The 19,490-nt window shown below is 42.6% G+C and overlaps 2 protein-coding genes and 1 pseudogene across 2 annotated transcripts; 1 reads left to right on the forward strand and 2 right to left on the reverse strand.

The window, feature by feature from the left end:
• Positions 1 to 678: 678 nt before the first annotated feature.
• LOC126024240 (putative speedy protein E21) lies at positions 679 to 4,055 on the reverse strand. The gene is made up of 6 exons (XM_049784645.1): positions 3,962 to 4,055; positions 3,594 to 3,788; positions 2,010 to 2,068; positions 1,370 to 1,455; positions 827 to 1,001; positions 679 to 738 (listed from the first exon to the last, which is right to left on the reverse strand). The coding sequence occupies exons 1-6, from the start codon at positions 4,053 to 4,055 to the stop codon at positions 679 to 681; spliced, it is 669 nt and encodes a 222-aa protein (XP_049640602.1).
• A 5,222-nt stretch (positions 4,056 to 9,277) lies between these two features.
• Positions 9,278 to 17,364, reverse strand: LOC126024241 (speedy protein E4-like). Its single transcript, XM_049784646.1, has 7 exons — positions 17,247 to 17,364; positions 12,513 to 12,632; positions 12,147 to 12,344; positions 11,936 to 12,051; positions 9,946 to 10,031; positions 9,417 to 9,591; positions 9,278 to 9,337 (listed from the first exon to the last, which is right to left on the reverse strand). The coding sequence occupies exons 1-7, from the start codon at positions 17,362 to 17,364 to the stop codon at positions 9,278 to 9,280; spliced, it is 873 nt and encodes a 290-aa protein (XP_049640603.1).
• On the forward strand, positions 17,363 to 18,090 carry LOC126024242 (E3 ubiquitin-protein ligase RNF138-like; annotated as a pseudogene).
• Positions 18,091 to 19,490: the final 1,400 nt, after the last annotated feature.

The raw sequence follows: 19,490 nt of genomic DNA on the forward strand, positions 1-19,490 counted from the left end.
GGCAGTTGGACTAGGCATGCCCCTTGGGTACCCCAACCCAACGACAGTTCAAAATGGACATGCCACATTTATACTTCCATAATGACAACTGGACAGTGTCCAGTTGGATCTGGACATGCCTCTTGGACATGCCCTCTATAACATAGGGTATAATAAGAAAAACTTGGATTGTTAGAAGGGCGCCCAGGGTAAGGACCAGAGCACCACCAGCTTGACATAATAGGCCAGTGATCAAGGATCAGTAATTTGCTGCCTTCTGTGTACCTACCTCATGTTCAATTCTCTCTCAAACTCAAGCCTAGCAGCCTCCCTCTATCTGTTATGGTCCATAAATTTCTCTTTTACTGTGTCTATGTCTTTCTCTGTCTATATCTTTTTCTCTTTCTCAACCTATCCATCTCGCTTTCAGAAAACTCTGGGCATTGGCCAAATCAGACTTTAGGGAAGAATAAAAGGACAGTTGGTTTCTCAATCTCTCAGTCTTTCTCTCTTTCCTCTCCCTCCCTCTCCCGCTTAGGGCTATAGCTTTCCAGCTTTGCAGGGCTATTATATGCTCTAAACTTTTCCAAGAGGGAACAGTTTCTTTCTCATACCCCCCCCCCCAGGGTTAGGCCAGGGGACCAGAGATGTATCTCCATTACCTGGAACACTGGCAGCTCTGGCTCCATTGCTGGGAATCTAGGGGCTGCACTGGCGCACCCGGCTCCAGACCCAGTGCTGTGGATTCTGTGCCTGGATCTGAAAGGGAAACAGTGCAGTGAGGGTCCAAAGGAGGAGCCTTGCTCTACCCCCACCCCACCCCTGTGAATTGCCCTCCTCTATTCACCTCCTCACAGAGCTCGCGGCTAAACCATGCTCGATAGCCCATTGAGTAAAAGAACTCCATCCTCATCTTCAGGAACGTGTTGGCTATTTCATCCAAGAATCCCTTGCCCAGCAGGGTGTGGAAGATGCTCCACTTGGAGATGGGGTCGTCCTCTTCCATGTCCGAGGCGATGTACCTGCACAGGAATTGAGCCGCTTGTTCATACCTCATCAGGGACGCCATGTTTGGTGGGACCCAGGTAGAGGCCACAAAAGCCCACATGAACAGCCTGAGGTGCTGCTTTCCAGACAGAAGTCCAAAGAAGCCACTTTCATAATGACTTGAGATGCAGGAACCACTGACACTATACCGTGCCCAGCCAGACCAAGCATTTCACTCCTTGCAATTGCGAGGCAGGGGTCCTCCCTCAGACAATAGGGCCTGAGCAACAAGTAGTATTTTATGTCAGGTGTTTCCACTTCCTGACACATAATTTTCAATATCAAGCTACAGCAGCTACATCCCCATTCCCCAAGGAGGCACAATCCCAGAGGAGGCACTCACAGGGCCAGAAAGAAGTGGATCCTGTTGTAGATGTGTCCAGGCAGCCCAACACGGCCGAAATACTCCACCACCATGGAAAGCAGGTACTGTGAGAAAAATAGGGGTTGGCTGAGGTGGCCTGAGGTTTAAGAATGGGAGACTTCGGGAAGTTTCACATTCCTGGAGAGAAGAAACTATGAGGTCATGGGGTTGGCTGCGTGTGATGAAGGGTTGCTGGAAAGAGAATATCTTGAAGCACCAGCACTATGGAGAGGAGGTTCTGAGAAGAGACAGGGGCTGGCTGAAGATGGTGAAGGATGAAGAAAGGAAGAATATTCTGTATGTGCTAGGTCCATCCCTTACTCAAATGCCTTGGTGAAAAAGTACTTCTGTTGGGATTCCTGAGTTTGTCCAGAACTTTTGACTTTGCAGAAAAGTTGAAAGGAAGGCCAGGCTGGACAATGTACAGGGGAAATGTGCACTTTGGGCTTTTGTCTTTTGGTACTGAAAACAGGAGGCCCTTATGGACCTTCTCTAGCCCCGAAAGAAATATCATCCTCTGAATCTGCCTTTTGGAGTGTGTTTGTGTGTGCATGTATGTGTGAGATATAAAAGAGACTTTTAGACCCCTTCATGCCTCATTTTGTGCAGCTGTCCATACCTTGTCAGACACTTTGAAGTAAATATCAGCTTCCAAGAGGCTCTGGCTGATGGGATCCTCTGTAAAGAAGGAGGGATGAGTGAGCAGGACTGGGCAGCAGCCCTTACATTCCAGTGAGCACTGGATCTGGGGTTGTTTTAGATAGCAGATGAAAACCAGAACTCTCCCATGCAAAGCAGTAAAGCAGAGGGAACCCATTTTCCTTCGGGAGGGTTCTAACTTTTCTATCATTGATACCTGTCATTCCTCCCTCCTATTGACAAGCAATGTCAAATTCTACAGTGTGCAACAAATTTTACAGTGATTAATAACTCTTCAACTTGATGGGAAGTGATCAAGGCATTTACGGTATAGAGAAAAACAAATTCCAACCAATTAGTTTAAAAGCCAGACTAGGGACGTGACCTGAGGTATCTGTGACCCCATGCTCAGGCTCTGCTAGGCCCCATCTAGGCCTTGAGCTAGGTCATGGAAAGTTCCGAGTCTGTAGGACACTGGACATGCTGTTCTCCCTTCCACCACCTTTTCTCACTCTGTGAAGACAATGAGCTGACCTCCTTTCCCTGGGAAATCTACTTTACAATTGGAGTTGTAGCCTTGAGGTGCATGGGCTCAGTCTGCTGCAGCTCAGTGATTTCCCCCCTTTAATAAGAGAGTGACCTTGGCACAGCAAGAAAGGTGGGAGGATGGTGAAACATTTCATCTTCCCTGCCTTTCACTAGGGAGCTCGGTCTCTGCAAATTGCTTTAATGATATCAATGTTCAATGTGCATGCTGTCCCAAAGGCAGCCAGCCATTCGCCAGGATGCCTACTGAGCACTGATTGTAACTGGTGAGAGGGGAATTGAAGTTTGAAAGTTTATTTCACTCATATCAAATGACAATGATATGTGACTACAGAATGTTTCTCTCACAACTTTATTCCAGTCTCTACTCCTGACATCTCAGGAAGACCTTTGTTGAATGTGCCACTTTATCAAGGTCTCCTTTCCTTGCTCATAGCTTCTAACTCTAACTAAATCATTTTCTTCAATCTATTGGTCTCGTCTGAAAGCATCTTTTTTTTTCTTTTTTTAGTTTTTGGGTCACGACCAGCAGAGCTCAGTGGTTATTCCTGGCTCTCTGCTGAGAGATTGCTCCTGGCAGGCTCAGGGGATTCAAACCACAGTCCTTCTGCATGCAAGGCAAAGGCCCTATTCCATGCTTTATCTCCAGCCCCATGGCTGAGAGCATCTTATTTATGTACATTATGTGTATGATTCTCTTACTCTCTTGATCTCACAGAGCAAAGCAAACTCAATCTGATCCTTGAGTTTCTGATCTCACGTCTCTAGCTGGTGAAATGAATGACTCATTCTCAGTGACAGAGGTTTCAACCTTGATTTGTCCTGAAAATACTGGTCCCCATATTGGGAGTCACCTTTCCTAACCCCAACCTCAATGAACATATCTACTAAGGGCATCATGGGAGATTATCGATTATTGAGTGGCACAAGGCAGTGGGAGTGTGATACCAGATATTCTGCCCCCATGAATTTTTTCTTATAGGAGGATTCCAAGCTCTCTGCAGCTCAGAACACACACCTAGAAGTCTGAAGAAGGCTTCCAGGTCTTCAGGACGATAGCTGGAGCTCCTTGGTTTGCTCATCCACAGCTTTGTGTCTTCCGACTGATTGATGGTCCATACAACCCTCTTTGTTTGTTTCCTGCTAGGTTCCAGTTTTGGGGGCCCTTTGATGGAGGAGGCATTAGGAGCAGGCGACAGGCTTTTCTCACTGGCTAAAGTAGCAAGTTGTCTCATAAGAAAGACATGAGCATGGATATAGGCAACCCAGGGCCACGCCTTGACATGACCCTTTGCCCACTGGACCTGCCTCATGAGGCAAGGTAATAAGCTCAGATGTTTCTTATATTTGATTTGGGTTTAAACTATGGGAAGCCTGGACTCATACCTGTCTTAATCTCTTTGGACCTCTCCTTCTTGCCTCTCCTCCTTTTGATTTTCTGCTCAAGTTCAGCATTAGATCTTGTAGAACTGGAGGCCATCTCCTGGTGCTTCCTTTTTGAAGTTGCTATAGGACACAGGAGGGGTGCCTTGTGATGTTTGAAAGCCCATCCCACTCCAGGAAGCACCAAGGATCTGGCTTCCCTCACCTTGAGGGTTGTGTATATGATAGATGGAGGGATGATAAAATAATGGACCATCCCCAGTGAGTCAAGTTTTTTTACAAAAGGGTCAAAATTCAGTTGCCATTTACCTTTCTTTGGCAGGCAAACACTGCTCTTCTGGGTTTCTTTGCATGAGGCTTCTTGTGTCAAGGACCCTTCTAAGAAGACACATATAATATTCCATGAATAGAAGTTGTCAATAGTGTCCCAACAGAGCATAATAGAGGCCTCTCTGGCTTACACTGGACAGGGCAACTCTTAAGTCCCAGAGAGGAAGTACAAAGTGATTATGTACTACTACCTTTCATTCAGAGACAACAGTTGGGGGACAGACCACCATACATACCTGCCTTCCCTTTTGTGCATGCACTTCTTTTCTGGTGCTGTTTTTTTGAACTCTGTTGTCTGTGGCCATGTCTGAGCTTCTTGAAGTGTGGCTCAGAACAATCCATTCTCTGTATTCAAAATCAAATGTGGATACCTGATGGTATTATATTGTTTCTCTTTAACCTATGTCCTGAGACAATATTTACTAATGAGGAAGGTAATGTTATTAATAATGATAGAGGGCCAGATATTGGTCAGGACGCTATCAATGATCTCCTTGAAGTAGTATGTTTCACTGTAATTTCAGTTACACTGGAATGGGATTAATTTTGCAATCATGTTAATCATGATAATAAGCCATGAAGTAAGGCTAATCCTTTTTCCGGTGTATACAAGGGGAAACAGTGACTTGAATTGGTGGACAATGTGTTCCAACATCTTGGGAACCTAACTAGTACCTGAGTCTGATGTGCAAACTTCAATAATACTTTCCATCACAGGAAGCTTGGTGCTGGGTAAGAGCAGCTGGACACAGGATGTGTATGATGACTTTGATGACTTTTCATACACTTTTTGTCATCTTTCACACTAAACATCACTGGGAACCACTATAAAATTATGGATAATCAAGCTCCCCAGAGCTATAAACAAATGGACCCAGCCAGCTGATTGAAGTGGTATCCAGTACCTCCTTAGGCCCATTGCCACTACTCCCCTCAGCAGACAGTCCTCATTGTTAATGGGGTATGTGTGGTCTCACTTCTCTCCACAGTGCTCATGGATCCTGAGTCTCTGAAAGCTCAGTTGTTTCTTTTTCTGGGAAAGTTATCCATATTGGCTTTCCACATCAATGTGCTTTTATTTTCTTTTATCAGTTGCCCATGTCCCTTCCGAGTCCCTCTTGTGGTTCATCCTACCTCAATAAGAGCTTTTGACCACCAAATTCCTTCCTTGGCTAGCACTTGCAAAGCAAACACCTTACCAATAGCACCACCTTGCCAGCCCCAACTGTGTTTAGTTTTTATAATACATTGAACGTAGAGTAGAAATGTTTCCTTGGAAATTCATTTACTTTGAGGAGGTGGTTTGTGATGACTAACCTTGCTTGTAGAGGCCAGTGTTTTTCCTGGGATGCTCTTAGACCTTTCATTTGTATAGTGCCCAGGGTCCTGCTTCTGTTATGGAACTGAGGCAGGAGAGGACAGACTAGGTCAAAAGTGACACTGAGGTGTTTTTGATTAAAAAGAAAGAAGTGGCATATTACATGCATTTCACTTGAACAGATATGGAAAAACTCAAATATCTGGGACACTGTCATCTTTACCAATTGCTTCTGAATAACTATCCATTGTAATGCCTATTGAGTATTATAATGCGCTCAAAAGACCGTGATTTGTAACATGTTATCTCATACATGAGGGAAAACAATCATTTAAATGTAGTCAATGAATTGAGCAGAAATCAGGTTTGATGAGAGAGTAGACAATCCAACACTTTCCAACAACCTGAAACAGAGTTGTGTCTATTTTGGGCCTAATGATTTATTATTAGAGAGCAAAGGGGGTATTTTGGGTAGTATTTTGGTATTTAGTATTTGGGTGGCCTTGGGCAAGATATGCTGGGATTGTCAGACATGATTTTCAACCATTCTCAAAAACTTTGTTCTCAAAAGCTAAAGAAACTGGCTTTTAGAGCACATTAGCTATCTCAGCACTGTAGCAATGTGTCCAGGCTTCAATGGATAGAGTCCTAAGTGAAATGAGGAGTGACTGTTGATGGAGGAGATAGGCTATATCCTATAGAACTTGGTGCTCCTGGAGTTACATCTTGGAAATCAGTTGACTTTATGCCCTTGAATGGGAGGAATGTCCCACTTCCAAGGAGGCAGGGTCTTGATGATTCTTATACACAGAAAATTAGTTAGGGCCACATATGTCAGGTGCAGGAATCAGGATTTGAACTTCAAACTAGAGCCAGAAGCCATACCTGGTCCCCAATGATCCTCAATGGTCCCCAATTTGATGCCAGGAATCAAATGTGGGTTGGCTGCAATCAAGACAAGTGCTTAGTTTGTCTCTTGTTCCTGATCAAAGGAGAAAGGCATTCAAGCATTCAGTGCTGCAATGAGAATCTGGACTTTATAAAGTGTGCTACTTTCTAGTCTTGACACTAGTGCATAGCTGTGCTTTTGCAGCCATATTCAGGATTTTATAGGCTTCACAGGGTTCTGTCTCTACAATGAGATCTGCAGACTATCATATTACTGCAAAATGCTTAAAGCAAGCATCTAGCCTTGGAATCAGGTCTCATTCAGAATCACTGTCAGTAGTTGCCTCGCTAACCCCGGCCTCTAATCCTTGAGCCTTCATTTGAAATATCCATTCACCCTAAAAGTCAGGTTGCCAGTATGTGTCCCCATTACTCAGGACACCTCCCAGCAGAAGGCATCTCCTGTTCCCTGGGAGGAGCTGTATGTGTCAACAGGGTGTCTTCACCACTGGCCCTCTATCCCCAGCTTCCAACTCTATTCACTTTTGGGGACAGGTAAGAAAATACCCCTGAGGGTTCCCAGAGGAGGAAGAGGAGAGCTGAGACATTATCTTCACCTGTATGAAGATACAAACAGGCAGCCATAAAATGCTCCAAGCTGTAGGAGACCATCCCTCTGAGACCTACTGAAGGGCTTTCCCCTGTGACCATTTCTTTCCTTTTTGGTCTGATTGCTGAGCAGTCCTGTCTATTGAGGTCTACAGGCTGCAGTGACTCTGATACTATACCTGGACTTCCTTCTGTCCTGTTTCTGGCTCTGTTTCTGGTTTGTGAAGAGTGTTGTCTTTGGTCCTTACAAGTCTAGGACTGTTCCCCCCACCTTAGCCACTACCCACCTGTCACAGCTAATCTGACCTGAGCTAGTCCCTGCAGGATTCTGATCTTGCTTCTCATCCTTTTCGCCCCACCTCACCCCAAGTTTCAAAGAAAGATTCTGAGCCCATGGTTTTGTTCTCTTAGAATTGATCTCTGAATTTGACTCTTTTTGTGGGCAGTGGCCTAAATCTGTCCACCACCACCACCACCACCTTATTTTAAGATGTAAGTATTTTCTCTACACCATAGAGAAGGCATGGTAAAGCAGGCTGGAAAGACTTTTGGTAACATATTTATTAGCAATAAAAAAAATGAAAAACTAGGAAACAAACCATGTGGAGCCAGATTTGATGGCCCAGCTGAAAGCAGGAGGTTGTGCAATAGGCATCAGCTACCTTGCTGGGCTGGGGTCTGGGTTGTGCTCAGGGTGTGGGAATCCAGTTGGGAAGGATCTGTGAACAGAGACAGGGAGGTAAGTGTAGAAATCCTGGCACTTATTTCCCTTTCTTCTCAGAGCTTCAACTATCTCCTTTCCAGAAAGGAGAATCTCAGTCTTATTCTTTTGGCTATGTTTAAAACCTGTTGGATGTGGGGGGGGGGGGGAAGTCAGGGAAAGCATGGTTAAGTTATAAGTGTTGGTGCTCAGGGATAACTGTGCTCAAGGATTTCTCCTAGTAGGACCTGAGATATCAGTGATCAAATGTGGGTCAATGCATGCAAGCTAAGGATCCAGTCTCTGGATTCTTGTTTGTTTTTCTTAATAGGGGTTACTCCTGGTTCAGCACTCAGGAAACACTCCTGATTATTTCAATCCCTTGATTCTGGGGACTGAACCAAATTTGGCTGAATGTAGGTAAGCACCCTATCACTGAGCTATTACTCCATCCCCTTTAGCCTCGTTTAAAGCTGATGCTGTTGTGTGTAATAAATGACTCTGTTGGTTTAATTTACACCAATTACAGTACCAGCCTTAAACTGTCTAAAATTCCAACTCAGACCAAAACCCTAGACAAATTGTCATTATAGCAACTACTGTCCTCAAGAGTTTTCAAGAAATAAAAGTTGCTAGGCTAATTGGGATCTTGGATTGCAGAGTGTGTGGCTCCAGAACTGAGTTGGTCAGGAGGAACTGGGGGTCTGGGATGTCTTAGAGAGGGGGGTCATTACTTTCTGTTGATGTAATGCCAGTTGGTTTAGGACATGGCACTTTGATACTCCCACTGTAATGACAGTGGGACCTGGACAAGCCCCTTGGGCATGCCCCCTGTGACATAGGGTATAATAAAAATCTTGGATTGTTGGGAGGCAGCTCAGGTTAGTTACTAAGCAAAGCAAGGCAGGCAAGGGGGCTTGAGATAATGCATCAGTGAGATGATGCCTGAACTGTACCTACCCTTCATATTCTACTCTTTCTTAAACTCAGGTCAAGAATCACCCCCCAATCCTCTGCCTGCTCTGGCTGCTGTAGTTCTATCTCCCTCTCTCACAAAAAACCCATGGGCACTGAACAACTCACACTTCAGGCAAGAATAAAAAGACACTTGGTTTCTACCTACCTACTATATATCTATCTGTCTATCTGTCTGTCTGTCTATCTATCTACTAATCTATCATCTATCTATCTATCTATCTATCTATCTATCTATCTATCTATCTATCTATCTATCTATCTATCTATCTATCAATCATCTATCTATCTATCATCTGTAATCTCTCTGTAAACCCCCCTCTCACTACACTTCTTCTCCCTTCCTTTGGACTACACCTATGCTTTGCATGACATTTCCATGCTGTGACTCTTTCTGGGAGAGAACAAAGTTTCTTTCTCTTTCCCACTAGCCCAGAGGCCCAGAGAGGTGCACCCAATCACCTGGATCACTGGCAGTTCTGGCTCCGTCCCTGGGAATCTAGGAGGTGCACTGGCGCACCCGCCTCCACACCCAGTGCTGTGGGTCCTGGGCCTGGATCTGAAAGGGAAACATGGAGTGAGGGCTCACAGGAGGAATCCCAGCTCTACTCCCTATCATTCCACTGGCACCCACTCACCTCCTCACAGAGCTCTGGGGTGACCCAGGCTCGGTATTCCATGGCCTGGAAGAACTCCATCCTCAGATTGAGAAACTCCTTGCAGAGTTTATCCACGTTCTCCCTGCCCAGCAGGGACTGGAGGATGATCCACTGGGAAGTAGGGTCGGCCTCCTCCATTTCCGAGGCAATGTAGCTGCACAGGAATTGAGCTGCTTGTTCCCACCTCATCAGGGACTCATGCCTTGGTGGGACCCAGTTTGGGACCACAGAGACAAACAAGAGCAGCCTGAGGCACTGAATTTAGAGAGAGGGCCACGGAAACTCCCTACACAGTCCCTGGGGTTCAGAAACCACCAGACCCCATGCTGACCCTAGCCAGACCAAGCACCTTACTACCTGCCATTGCTAGGCTGGGGGTTCCTCCCTCAGGCCACTCACAAGTATTGTTTCCTTTCAAGTGTTTTCATTTCCTGAGAAATTTTCCTTTCTCAAGCCACAACCACCCCTGTAACACCCTGCCATGCATTATCCTAGTGAAGACACTCACAGGGCCAGAAAGAAGTGGATCCTATTGTAGAGGTGTCCAGGCAGCCCAACATGGCCAAAATACTCCACCACCATGGAGAGCAGATACTGTGAGGAGAAAGGGGCTGGCTGAGGGGTTGAAGAGTGAAGGGAGGGAGACTATTCTAAAAGTTTCACTATAACAGAGAGCAGATACTGTGAGGAGATGGGGCTGGCTGAGAGTGATAAAGGGTGGTGTGAGGGAGAATATTCTGGAAGTTCCAGCACCATGAAGAGAAGTATTGTGAAGAGACTGGCTGGCTGAATGTGGTGAAGGATGAAGAGAAAAATGTGAGCTCAAAAGGCCTTAGGACTTTCTAGTATTCAAGGTCATAGGATTTCTAAGTATCTCAGGAACCTTTGACATGTTCAGATGAGCTGAGAGGAAGGCCAAGGTGGACACAGGACAGAGGATAGCTGCTGTTTGGGCTTTCTTCTTTTCCTACTGAAAGCAGGCCTTCATGGGCCTTCTCCTGCCCAGAAAGAAATATTATCATCTGGATCTGTGTCTGTGTGTGCGAGAGACTTTAAGACCCCTTGATGCGTCAACTTGAATGCTGGCAGTACCTTGTCAGACCCTTTGAAGTAATTGTCGTCTTCCAAAAATCTCTGGATGATGGAATCCTCTGTAAGGAAGGAAGGAGGGATGAATGCGCAGGAGCAGCAACCTCTCCAGTCAGTGAGCACTGAAACTGGGGTTGTCATTCCTCCCATTGACAGAACAGTCAAATTCAACTTTGTACAACAGATTTTATAGTGACCCTTAACACTTCCACCTGATGGGAGGTGATCATGGCATTAATGGCATAGAGAGAAACCAAGTAAAACCACAGTATTAGTTCCAGAGTGGTGGTACAGTGGTAGGGAATTGCCTTGCAGGCACTGACCTAGGACAGACCACAGTTTGATCCCCATGTGTCCCATGTGGTCCCCAAACTAGGAGCGATTTCAAGGCCACAATCAGGAGTATCCCCTGAGTATCACTGGGTGTGGTTCAAAACCAAAACAAAATTGAAAATTAAAAAAAAAAACCGAATGGGTCTTGAACGAGAGCTGAGATGTGGCCTGCTGAGTTGTCTGTAAGCTCTCACTAAGACTCTGCTGGGCCACATCTAATCCTTGAGCTCACTTGGTAGGTCATGGAGAGTTTGGGACCTGTGGGGCACTGGGCATTCTGGCTTCTCCCACCCACCACCATTTCTAGAGTCTTCTAACTCTGTGAAAATAATTGCCTCACCTTCCCCTAAAAAGACTCATTTGCAATTAGAGCCTGGAGGCAATTACTTTGAGTCCACCCCAGCTCAGGTGAATTGCCAGCCTTTGCCAGGAGAGTCAACTTGGCAGAAGCAGGAAGTGTGAAGGCTGGTAGAGCATTTCATCCTCCCTGCCCTTCTCCAGGGAGCTGGCCCTCCAGGAAGCACTATGCTCTAGAACTTTCCCTAAAAGTGTCAATGTATAATGTGCTTGCTGTCTGATATGGCCAACATTTGCCAGGATGCCTCCTGAGCATTTGAATGTGTCTGTTGAGACAGAAACTGAGATTGAAAGTATCTCACACATTTCAAATGAAACAGTGTGTGTATACATTATATATATATATATATATATATATATATATATATATATATATATATATATATATATATATATATATATATATATATATATATATATATATATACTTCTCAGCATTTAGTTCTGCCTCTGCTCCTGACATTTCAGTCAGTCCTTTGGTGAATATGCCACTTTGTCAAGTTGTGCTCCCCTTGCTCACAGCTCCTATCTCTAGCTAAATCTATCCCATCTCTGCATTTGTCTCTGGCTGAGAGCAACTTATTGCTCTCCAAGTTGTGTATCAGTGTCTTACTTCCTTAGGTCACAGAACAATGCAAACTCAATGATGCCCTTAAATCTCTGATATTTCATCTCTAGCTAGAGAAGGTGAATGACTGTGTCTCATGGCCAGAACGTACCCCCTTGCTAAGTCCTGAACATATTGATCTCTCTATTGGGGACTTGTTTCTGCCCGTGGCCAAGAATATGTCTTTCTGGGAACCATAGGAAAACCAACAGTGGCTCTGCTGAGAGCCTGAAGGGAGTGGAGGGTGAGATAGAAGCTATTCCACTTCCATGAATTTCTCCTTTTAGGGTGACTCCTAGTTCTCTGCAGCTCAGAACACACACCTAGAAGTCGGAAGAAGGCTTCCAGGTCTTCAGGACGGTAACTGGAGCTTCTCCACTTCCGCATCCACAGCTTTGTGTTCTCTGAGTAATTGATGGTCCATTCATTACTCTTCTTTGTTTTCTTCCTCCTCGGTTTCAGTATTGAGGGCTCCTTGATGGAGGTGGAATTCGGAGCAGGTGTCAGGTTCTTCTGACTGGCTAAAGTAGCACGTTGTCTCATAAGCAAAACATGACCATGGACATGGCAACCCAGGGCCATCCTTGACATAGCCATTTGCCCCACTGGACCTGCCTCGTGAAACAATAAGCTCAGACATTGCTGACATATGATTTGGGGTTTAAAATTTGGGAAGCCTGAACTCATACCTGTCTTAAACTCCTTGGTTACGGGCCTCTCCTTCTTGCCTCTCTTGATTTTCCGCTCAGGTTCAGTAGTAGAACTTGCTGAACTAGAGGCCATCTCCTGGTGCTTCCTTTTTGAAGGTGCTATAGGACAGAGGAGGGGTGCCTTGTGATGGTTGAAGGCCTATTGCACTCCAGGAAGCACCAAGGATCCTGTCTTTCCTCACCTTGATGGTTATGCATATGATAGCTGGAGGGATGATAGAATAATGACCATCCCCTATGAGTTCATTTTTTTTTTTGCAATAAGGACAAATATCAGTTGCCATTTACCTTTCTTTGGCAGGCAAACACTGCTCTTTTTGCCTTCTTTGCATGCTTCTTTCTGTGCCCAGGACACTTCTAAGAAGACACATATAATGTTCCCTCAATAGAAGTTGTCAATAGTGTCCCAGGGAGCATAATAGAGGTCTCGCTGGCTTACTCTGGGCAGTCAAGTCCTAAGTGCTGGACAGGAAGTAGGAAGTGATTATGGACTACCACCTTCATTCATTCAGAGACCACAGTTGGAGGACATAACACCCTGCTTACCTGCCTTCCCTTTTGTGCATGCACTTCTTTTCTCCTGCCGATTGGTTGAGCCCTGTTCTCTCTGGCCATGTCTGAGCTTCTTCAAGTGTGGCTCAGAACGATCCATTCTCTGTATTCAAAGTCAAATGTGGATCCCTGAATGTATTGTGCTGTTTCTCTTTAAACTACTTCCTGACACAATATTTACTAATGAGGAAGGTAATGTTATTAATAATGATCAAGGGTCAGCTATTGATCAGTATACTAACAATGATCTTTTTGAAATAGTATGTTTTCACTATTGATCAGTAAACTATCAATGATCTCCTTGAAGTAGTATGTTTCAGTGTAATTTCAGTTACTCACACTCGAATGGGGATTAATTTTTCAATCATGTTAATCATGATAATAAGTCATGCAAGAAAGTTGATCCTTTATCCTGTGTATACAAGGGGAAACAGTGACTTGAATTGGTGGACAATGTGTTCCAACATCTTGGCAATCTAACTAGAACCTGAGTCTGATGAGCAAACTTCAACAATACTTTGCACCATAGAAACCTTAGGGCTGAGCAGGGGCAGCTGGACACAGTATGTGTATGATGACTTTGATGACTTTTCATACTTTCTGTCATCTTTCACACTAAACATCACTGGGAACCACTATAAACTCATGAACACTCAAGCCTGTCAGAACTATGAACAAATGGACCCAGCCAGCTGATTGAAGTGGTATCCAGTACCCTCTTAGGTCTATTGCCATTAGTCCCTTCAGCAGACAATCCTCCTTGTTAATGGGGTATGTGTGCTCTCACTTCTCCCCAATGTGCTCCTGGATCCTGAGTCTCTGAAGGCTCAGACAGTCCATTTTTCTGGGAGAGTTGTCCTTATTGGCTTTCCTCCCCTATATACTTTTATTTTCTTTTATCAGTTCCCCATGTCCCCTCTGAGTCCCTCTTGTGGTTCATCCTACCTCAATAAGAGCTTGTGACCATCAAGGTCTCGATCCTTAGGTGCAAAGAACAGCTTCACCACCTTGTGGGAAGTAAACTAACTGTCGCTAAGCAGTTGGCATTATAGGATTCCAGAATTCTGGTCATGATGACATCACCACAATCAACCAATGAGAGGCCATGGGGGAGTGTCCTGGCCTGACATTGGGGCCTCCTCTTGCATTGCCTCCACTATAAGCTTCATCGTTTTTTCAATCTGATCATGTAATGACCTCAAATTAAAGTTTAAGTCCACATAGTTTAAAGAAACGACTAATTCTAATCTATAACAATTATAGTTTATTCATTATTTTTATTTGTATTATTTTAATACATATTTTTAATATATTTTACATCTGACTATACATATTTATATAATTTTCTTAATATTAATAAAATACAGCATATAATAACGTTTTGTCAGCCATAATAAACACAACAAAAGCTGATCATAGGAAATTATAAAACATGTATGTATATATTTTAAAGAAAACAATAAATAACTGAACAACTAAAGAAAAGCCTTATTCCATTAATTCTATTTTTCTTGCCGTTATCCATTAACTATCTTAAGTGATCTTAATTTTATATTTGTTTCTTTATTTGGCACATCATTTTTTTCTGTGACATGCAATGAAGCATGTCTGTCTGTTTTTATTAGTAAGTAGATTCTATTTACATTATTGCTAAATAAAAATAAATTTATAATTTATTCATTGGTTTATGTTTTGTAATTCTTTTTTTTTCTTTATTTAAAAATCTTGATTACATACATGATTGTGATTAGGGTTCAGTCATGTAAAGAACACCCCCTTCACCAGTGCAACATTCCCATCACCAATGTCCCAAACCTCCCTCCATCCCACCCCATCAGACAGGCTTTCCAGACAGGCAGGCTTTCCAGTTCCCTCATTCATTCACATGATTATGATAGTTCTCTGTGTAGTTATTTCTACAACTGCACTCACCACTCTTTGTGGTGAGCTTCATGAAGTGAGTTGGAAGTTCCATCCCTCCTCTCATTGTCTCTGAAGATTGTTGCAAAAATGACTTATTTTTCTTAAAATCCATAGATGAGTGAAACTATTCTGCGTCTCCCACTGACTTATTTCACACAGCATGATGGATTCCATGTACATCCATGTATAGGAAAATATCTTGTAAAGTTCTGTCAGTGCCCTGTATATTTTGGATATTAGCCCCTTATCTGATGGGTGTTGGGTGAATAGTTTCTCCCATTCAGTGGGTGGCTCTTGTATCCTGAGCACTATTTCTTTTGAGGTGCAGAAGCTTCTCAGATTAATGTATTCCCATCTGTTGATTTCTGCTTCCACTTGTTTGGATAGTGCAGTTTCCTCCTTGAAGATGCCTTTAGTCTCAATGTCATGGAGTGTTTTACCGACGTGTTGTTCTATATATCTTATGGTATCAGGTCTGATATCAAGGTCTTTAATCCATTTGGATTTTACCTTCATACATGATGTTAACTGGGGGTCTATGTTCGCTTTTTTGCCAGTGGCTAACCAGTTCTGCTAGCACCACTGTTGAAGAGGATTTCCATGCTCCACTTAGGATTTCTTGCTCCTTTGTCAAAAATTAGGTAATTGTATGTCTGAGGATCATTGTCTGAGAACTCAAGCCTATTTCACTGATTTGAGGGTCTGTCTTTATTCCAATATCATGCTATTGTGATAACTATTGCTTTGTAGTAAAGTTTAAAGTTGGGAAAAGTAATGCCTCCCATTTTCCTTTTCCCTAGGAGTGCTTTAGCTATTTGAGGGTGTTTATTGTTCCAGACGAACTTCATAAGTGTTTGATCCACTTCTTTGAAGACTGTCATTGGTATTTTTAAGGGGGTCGCATTAAATCTGTATAATGCTTTGGGGAGGATTGCCATTTTAATGATGTTAATCCTGCCAATCCATGAGCAGGGTATGTGTTTCCATTTCCATGTGTCCTCTCTTATTTCGTGGAGCAGGGCTTTATAGTTTTCTTTGTATAGGTCCTTCACATCTTTGGTCAAGTTGACTCCAAGATATTTGAGTTTGTGTGGCACTAATGTGAATGGGATTGCCTCCTTGACTTCCTTCTCTTCCCTATCATTATTGGTGTATAAAAAGGCCATTGATTTCTGTGTGTTAATTTTGTAGCCTTGCTATATGAGTCTATTGTTTCTAGAAGCTTTTTGGTAGAGTCTTTAGGGTTTTCTAAGTAGACTATCATGTCATCTGCAAAGAATGAGAGCTTGACTTCTTCCTTTCCTATCTGGATTCCCTTGATATCTTTTTCTTGCCTGATTGCTATAGCAATCAGTACTATGTTGAAGAGGAGTGGTGAGAGCTGACAGCCTTATCTTGTACCAGAATTTAGAGGAAAGGCTTTTAGTTTTTCTCCATTGAGGGTAATATTTGCCATTGGCTTGTGGTATATGGCTTCAACTAGATTGAGAAAGGTTCCTTTCATTCCCATCTTGCTGCGAGTTTTCATCAAGAATATTTTTTAATATTTAAGCATCATAATTACAGGCATGATTACAGTACATGTTTAGTTATAAACAGAATACCCCCGTTCACCAATACAAATTTCCACCACCAATACCCCCCTATTTCCCACCCCTGCCTGTTTTGGAGACAGGCATTCTATTTCTCTCATTCTTTAACATTGTCATGCAAGTTTTAGTATAATTATGTCACTATAATGTGGTTTAATTTTGATAGCCTTTCTGACTGTGTATACCTATGGTCAATATCAGACATAAAGTATCTTAACTTTTTTTGCCCAGTGATATAATACACGATTATGGCATCTATCCTACATTTAATCAAACCAAATTTGATCCCTACAACCATACAGCATCTCTTGAGCACTAAAGAGAGTGACCCCAGTGCACAGAAATCAGATTAAGCCCCGAACACTTTGACTATGGTCCCAGACAACCCAAATGTCTTAGTTTCCATATTCTGATATAATTTTGACTCATATGCCAGTTGTAAGATATGATAGGAATCCTAAATAACCTCAGCACAATTTTCCCCAAAGAAAGCAATATATGCAGAACTAACCTCCATTATCTATTTCCTAGCATTGTTGTAGTAGGTTCAGGTCATGCCCTCAGGCAGTTAACATTGAGAGTTCAGGACTGGGGACAAGATGGCCAAATTCATTAGATAATTTATTTGAGGGGCCCGACAGGAAACCTGCCGCTAGCCAGCCAGCCAGCCAGCCGGAAGCAGCCAGGTGCTCCGCTTCCGGCCGCCTCACCTCGCCTCGCCTCCGGAAGTGTTCATCCTGCAACCGCCCTGCAGACTGCGCCATGGCCGTGTTGGCGGCGGCTGCCTACACCCAGCAGGACTTCTACTGCCCGGTGTGCCAGGAGGTGCTCAAGACGCCCGTGCCGACTGCGGCCTGCCAGCACGTTTTTTGTAGAAAATGTTTCCTGGCTGCAAGAGAGAGAGTGGAATACATTGTCCCCTCTGTCGTGGAAATGTGACTAGAAGAGAGAGAGCATGTCCTGACGGGACCTTAGACCTTGAAAATGTCATGAGGAACTTTTCTGGTAGCTGTAGATGCTGTGCAAAGCAGATCAAATTCTATCGAATGAGACATCGTTACAAATCTTGAAAGAAGTATCAAGATGAATATGGTGCTTCTCCTATTATTCCAAATTTTCGGATCTGCCAAGATTCAATAGGGAACAGTAATAGGGGTGAAACTTCCACATCCGATAACACAGAAACTTACCAAGAAAATACAAGTTCTGGACATCCAACCTTTAAGTGTCCCTTATGTCAGGAATCAAATTTAACCAGACAGCGTTTATTGGATCTCTGCAACAATCATCACCTATTTCAGATAGTTCCTGTGGCATGTCCTATTTATGTGTCTCTTCCTTGGGGAGATCCTGGCCAGATTACTAGAAACTTTGTTAGTCATCTAAATCAGTGACATCGGTTTCATTATGGAGAATTTGTGACTCTTGAGCTAGATGAGGAAACCCAATATCAAACTGCTGTGGAAAAATCATTTCAAGTAAACATCTGAAAACAAGAAATCTCCACATCTTTGTACCTGCAAGTGCCATCTTTAAGGGGAAGACTACATGAAGTCATCTTTTGATAACTGGATTTGTATATTAATAAAAGTATTTCACTCTATTGTTTTAGTTTAATTAAAAATTGAAGGTTGATCCTTTAAAAACATTCCTTGAAAAGTTAAAAGGAATTAAGACATCTTGAAAAGCACTAAAGGATTGTATTTTATTAGTGGTGAAAAGGGAATCTTCGTACCTTATTTTGTAACAATACACATTGAATTTTTCCTTTATTTATCTTTAAATTTTGTTGCAATTTCACAATAGCAAATCTGTAGCATGTAATTGATATAGATCTGATAAATCTGAGCCAGTTATTAGAATTACAGAAACAGTCTTGAAATACTAAGTGTAACAATCCAAAGGAAACTTACAATATGGTAAATATTTGTTTCTAAGTTGAATATAGCAGGGGTTCTTTGTCCTCAGAATTTTCAATGGATAACATCTGATTTGCTAAGATAAAACTTATATTAGAAACTTTCAGTTGGAAAAATTGTATTCTCTATATATTTAAATCAGAAAGTTGGCCTCATCTTATTTTAGAAATTCATTAGAATTTAAAGATGTATATTGATATACACATACTTTTGTGTAGAGACACACATTTGTATGCATGTAGTGTGTCAGGTTATGGGACCGAATTTCTATTAAGGTTTTTTTAAATGAATAAGCAAGTGGGGATTGAATGTCTATCTGATTTGATTAAAATGTATATGTCCCCCACATACTTAGGAAGTGATATGTAAGTGCTAAGTGGTCTAGCTGACTGCTATTACCCCTAAAAATTTAGTATACACACACATACACCCTACACCTCTCTATGGTGCTTATTAAAGTGTGACTGTAAAGTAGTGAGACATTCTAATTGCCACTGTTTCTCTACTTTTTAGTCAAACTGGTTCTTAATATTAATTACAATTGTACTGGAAGGCCCAAATCACAGAGATTGGATTAACTGACATTCCAATACTAATACACTTTTATTTTGCTTTCTTTAGGAACGTAAGAGTTAATCTCAGACAAAAATTTGCTGCTAATATATAAATATTGTAAAAGAGTTATACTTTGCCTTTGTTAAAACCCTTGTTGACTTTTATACAGTGAACATTTTAAAAATTGATTTAATAAAATAATGTTAATTTTTGAAGTGGAGTTTTGTAAAGACCTTTTTGTAGTCAAACAGTAATGACTTCCTTTATGGGTAATAACAATCACCAAAAAAGCCATACATCTTAATGAGCATATGCCTTTGTTATTCTGTCATCTAAAAGAGTGATTGTTTACTATATGCTTAGACTTTTTCTGCAGTTACTTATTGTAATTGTAAGAATAGCTGTTTAATGAGCTC

This window comes from Suncus etruscus, chromosome 12 (genome assembly GCF_024139225.1).
Source record: "Suncus etruscus isolate mSunEtr1 chromosome 12, mSunEtr1.pri.cur, whole genome shotgun sequence".
NCBI lineage: Eukaryota > Metazoa > Chordata > Mammalia > Eulipotyphla > Soricidae > Suncus > Suncus etruscus.

Bases quoted from the DNA above. Each gene is read 5' to 3' on its own strand.
- LOC126024241 (XM_049784646.1), bottom strand. From the start codon at position 17,364: ATGGCGCAGTCTGCAGGGCGGTTGCAGGATGAACACTTCCGGAGGCGA. The intron at 12,633-17,246 runs GTTTCCTGTCGG...TCTGTCCTATAG, and splicing joins GGCTGGCTGGCTAGCGGCAG to CACCTTCAAAAAGGAAGCAC. The intron at 12,052-12,146 runs GTGTGTGTTCTG...CACTCCCTTCAG, and splicing joins AGCCTTCTTCCGACTTCTAG to GCTCTCAGCAGAGCCACTGT.
- LOC126024240 (XM_049784645.1), bottom strand. From the start codon at position 4,055: ATGGCCTCCAGTTCTACAAGATCTAATGCTGAACTTGAGCAGAAAATC. The intron at 1,002-1,369 runs GTGAGTGCCTCC...ATTCCTGTGCAG, and splicing joins ATCCACTTCTTTCTGGCCCT to GTACATCGCCTCGGACATGG. The intron at 739-826 runs GTGAATAGAGGA...TTTCCCTTTCAG, and splicing joins GCCGCGAGCTCTGTGAGGAG to ATCCAGGCACAGAATCCACA.